The sequence below is a fragment of the Gymnodraco acuticeps genome, unplaced genomic scaffold (assembly GCF_902827175.1).
Source record: "Gymnodraco acuticeps unplaced genomic scaffold, fGymAcu1.1, whole genome shotgun sequence".
NCBI lineage: Eukaryota > Metazoa > Chordata > Actinopteri > Perciformes > Bathydraconidae > Gymnodraco > Gymnodraco acuticeps.
The window spans coordinates 733,707-737,396 of record NW_022991578.1 but is presented as its reverse complement, the minus strand read 5'-3'; the positions used below and the strand labels follow the sequence as shown (position 1 = coordinate 737,396).

The following is a 3,690-nucleotide window of genomic DNA, read 5'->3' as shown; positions in this document are numbered from 1 at the left end:
TCCTGATCCGCGAAATATCTATGTTGGGTTCAGACGGCAGCCAAATTGAACCGAGTAACATACCCGGAGATGACCTCCTCCCTGTCAGGTCGCTCATATTGGGAACACAGGTCCTCTGGGATGGGTATCTTCAGAAGCTCCTGTGTGAATGGTGCAGGGTCCACAAAGACTTGGTCGAAGATGAGGTCCATCAAGTTGGCCACGTAGCCTGTGCAATGTTTAAAAAAGCACAACAAAAAATGTGGTTTACATTAGTATATGCATGTACAAAACTGAAAGTTCTTTTTAATTTATTTATTTTATATTTGTAAATAGTTGTATAATAAATATTTTAAACACTTACGGAATGTGGGGTCAGTCTTTACTGGTTTTGCTCTGCATTCTCCCTTCCTGGCCTTTGGGAACTGCAGTTTATACAGAGGCTTTCCAGTGGATGTAGTGGCTTGTGCACGCTCAGCGTTTTCATTGTAGTGCAGGGCTGCCAGGTAGTCTTTCATTTCCGCCATGAGGGGAAAAAAAATGTAAATAATAGCAAAGGATGTACAAATTGTCACTAATTAGTAAGTAACTATGGTTTATTTTACCTGCACAACATTCCAAGAAATGGAAACACAACATTCTTTGGAGCAAAGCGCAGGATGATGGCATGGAATGACTCCAAAGATTAAGTCTGGTGGTGTGGGCTGAGTTTGGCCACAGCTTTCAAAATCCTCTTGGTTGAGAGAATTGTCTCCAGCTTGTGAAAGGCCGGCGTTCCTAAGAATTTGAAAATCAAAGTCATATTTGAATTGTCATGCTTTATAGATTGTGTCTGACAACATCCTATATTCAATAGTTGTCCCTTACAAATATTTATAGAGGAGTAATGTAATATGGTTTATGAACAACATACCTGCAGCCATCCATCGGTATTGCGCAATGCGCAGTGGATGAAGGCACTTGGGGAACAGGGGGTCATCATGAGAGTGGATATCCTGCACGTGGTTCAGGATGGAAGTCCATTTGGCCACTCTCTCAGGCCCGGTGGTGGAGGTTGCTGCAGTCCAGTATATGTGGTTTCTTATACTCTTCACCCACCCTCGAAGTTTTTCGCAGTCCTTCTTTTTTGCAGCCTTCTCCAGTTGCTTAGAAATCCCTAATAAATACATTTAACATGTAGTTAATATACATACAAGTTTACTCAAAATATTATTATACTAATGTGATTGTAGGAAGCTGGGTTTGTGTCTAAATAAAATAATGATTGTATTTACAATCGATTTATTTACATGGAAATTAACATAAAGAAAAATACCTTTTTCTATGTGCCACACATCAAAGAATTGGGTGATGCTGCTTTCCCTTAGGAATTTCTGAATTTGCAGATGTCTGTCCGTGACAATACAGTCCAGAGTCACACCACGTTCCTTTAACAACTCCAGACTCCTTTTCAGGCCCTCTAACTCCATGTGGTAGCTTCCACCAACCTCATTGCTCTGTTATGACACATACAAATAACCATTGATACACACATTTTAAATATAACTTGCAAACAGTGTTAAAGAAAAAAACATTGATATTTCATTTCACCCCACTTACCTGAACCAACTGGAGGTCAACGACTTTGTTGTTCTTCAGGTCCATCATAGTGTAGCTTCCGAACTTTGCATAGTGGCCTGTGAAAATATGTTTTACAGTAATTACTTTTCTCTGCGGATGGTGAATTTGTATTTTTGCTTGTAGTGTTTAGCATATGTTTTTCAGGAACCATTAATTGAACAAATCACACATAGTGAAACCCCTTTCTGAAATGTAAAATGTGAATTATATAAAAAATACATACCTGGGGAGTCAGCCCTCATATCACCACCAACTATCACTTTCTCCTCTGCATGGAGCTTCTGTAGCATGCCTTCCTGTGATTTTTGCCAGTAAGAAACAATCGCTGGCTCAATGAACATCCTGGCATGCCTTCGGAAGGTGTTGTATTTGCATAGCTGCATATTCATTGCTTTGAAGACCTAATGGTTGAAAGAAAACCGCAAGAACACATTTTAATCTCAAAGATCACCTGTAGATGTGTCAATGAGGAGAACCTGGAAAGTGCAAATGAGCTGCCCTTTTTTTAAACAGGGAAAGAGCTGAACATGTCATTAGGGGTGCTTACTCTACAGTGCCCCTTTCACTTCTCTTCTCTTTCTCCACACCACCCTCCCAAAAGATCTTTACATATTAGCATGGGTCGTTACCTAACAGTGCCCTATTCCCACCTTTTCTCACTCTTGTTATTGTTACCTTGTCCTATCTTATTCAACAACAACATTTGCATTTTCAAACATTGGCAAAACAATCTTCTGCAGTTAATTTACCTTTGAAAGTTTGTAGAAAGATGCTCCGTTGACATATGTTGCAACTGATAGCTGCAGGTTTCCAACTGGAGTACTCCCAAGAACAGGCTGGCTATTCCAGTTTCTTGTAAACTGACAATGGGGGCACAGCTGCTGCACTGATATGAATGTACCGATCCTTCTGGTTTGTACATCACACACACGCTTGCACACAGGACATGATTCAAAAAGCTCCATGAGGCAGGTCTCATACACGATGGATGTGTTGATCGTCTGGCGGGGGTTTTGTTCTTGACCACTAAAACAAAAAAATAGAAGTTAAGATCCATCACACAGATTGTTGCTTTAGAGATCTTTGGTGTTTCCCTATTATCAATGTTTGAATTATATACAGCAAAAAATACAATACATAGACAAACTCACACATAGTGATATTTCAGTAACTTACGACATGGCTGTTGTTTCTGTAGCATTTGTTATGGATTCTGCTGGATCATAAGTTGCATCCTGGCCTTCGGAAAACACCAAAGAAGAGCTTCCCTCAAATGGATCTTCGTATTCCTCTTCAAGATCCACACGGGGCCTCTTTGGTGGTCTCTTTAAGGGGGTGGATGTTAAAAAGGGCACTGGCACTTCCAACGGAAGTGTTTCGACACCAACGCTTCTGCAGGGAATTTTAGCCTGGACAGCTGTAACATAATTGTATTTGACAATAAAAACAAAACAAAAGATAAAACAAACATATTTTACAACAATTAGAAGCACACAAATTAAAGGCTACAACATCAGAATGTCAAGATGTATCCAAAGAACATTTGAAAAACGTGCTTCTAACCTGTACTTCGATGTGAACCAAGAGTCCTGAGGATAGCTGTGTACGAACAGTATGGTACTTGGGTGGGTCAGTCTGACATGCAGAATCTGTCATCACAGGTAATCTGCTGGTAGCATGTGAGGTGCTGGCCTGTAAAGAAGAAAACAAAATCATCTCAATTTAGTATTCAGGATGAGAAAATACTATTTGGATAAATATCGTCTGAAATCCCAAAAGATGGGGGCTAAAACTCTCTATTTAGCAAAGCTCTTTGCTTAGCCTTTTCCAATCTGAGTTAGTTTTGAACCGTAACGTGCATGCTGTGTTTCTGACTCAATACAGATGATGTGTTGGAGAGGGGCTGAGCTCAGTAGACTGACTGTAATGAGTGCTAGCCACTAATTAGCCTGTTGCTAGGTAAGGCCTCGTCAACAACAACAGACCAACGGGGCTTTAGTTCTGTTTTACTCATGGTGTGTGTGTCCCCTCACATACATACACACAGTGTTGTATCCTAACACATCCCCATTTATATTCATGTGCGTAAAC

General features: G+C 40.3%; 1 protein-coding gene across 1 annotated transcript; it reads right to left on the bottom strand.

Moving 5' to 3' along the window:
* Positions 1-624: 624 nt before the first annotated feature.
* On the bottom strand, positions 625-3,214 carry LOC117533701. Its single transcript, XM_034197601.1, has 8 exons — positions 3,163-3,214; positions 2,776-3,016; positions 2,349-2,625; positions 1,823-2,000; positions 1,579-1,655; positions 1,295-1,475; positions 893-1,135; positions 625-756 (listed from the first exon to the last, which is right to left on the bottom strand). The coding sequence occupies exons 2-8, from the start codon at positions 2,778-2,780 to the stop codon at positions 665-667; spliced, it is 1,053 nt and encodes a 350-aa protein (XP_034053492.1). The 5' UTR covers positions 2,781-3,016; positions 3,163-3,214; the 3' UTR covers positions 625-664.
* Between the last annotated feature and the right edge of the window lie 476 nt (positions 3,215-3,690).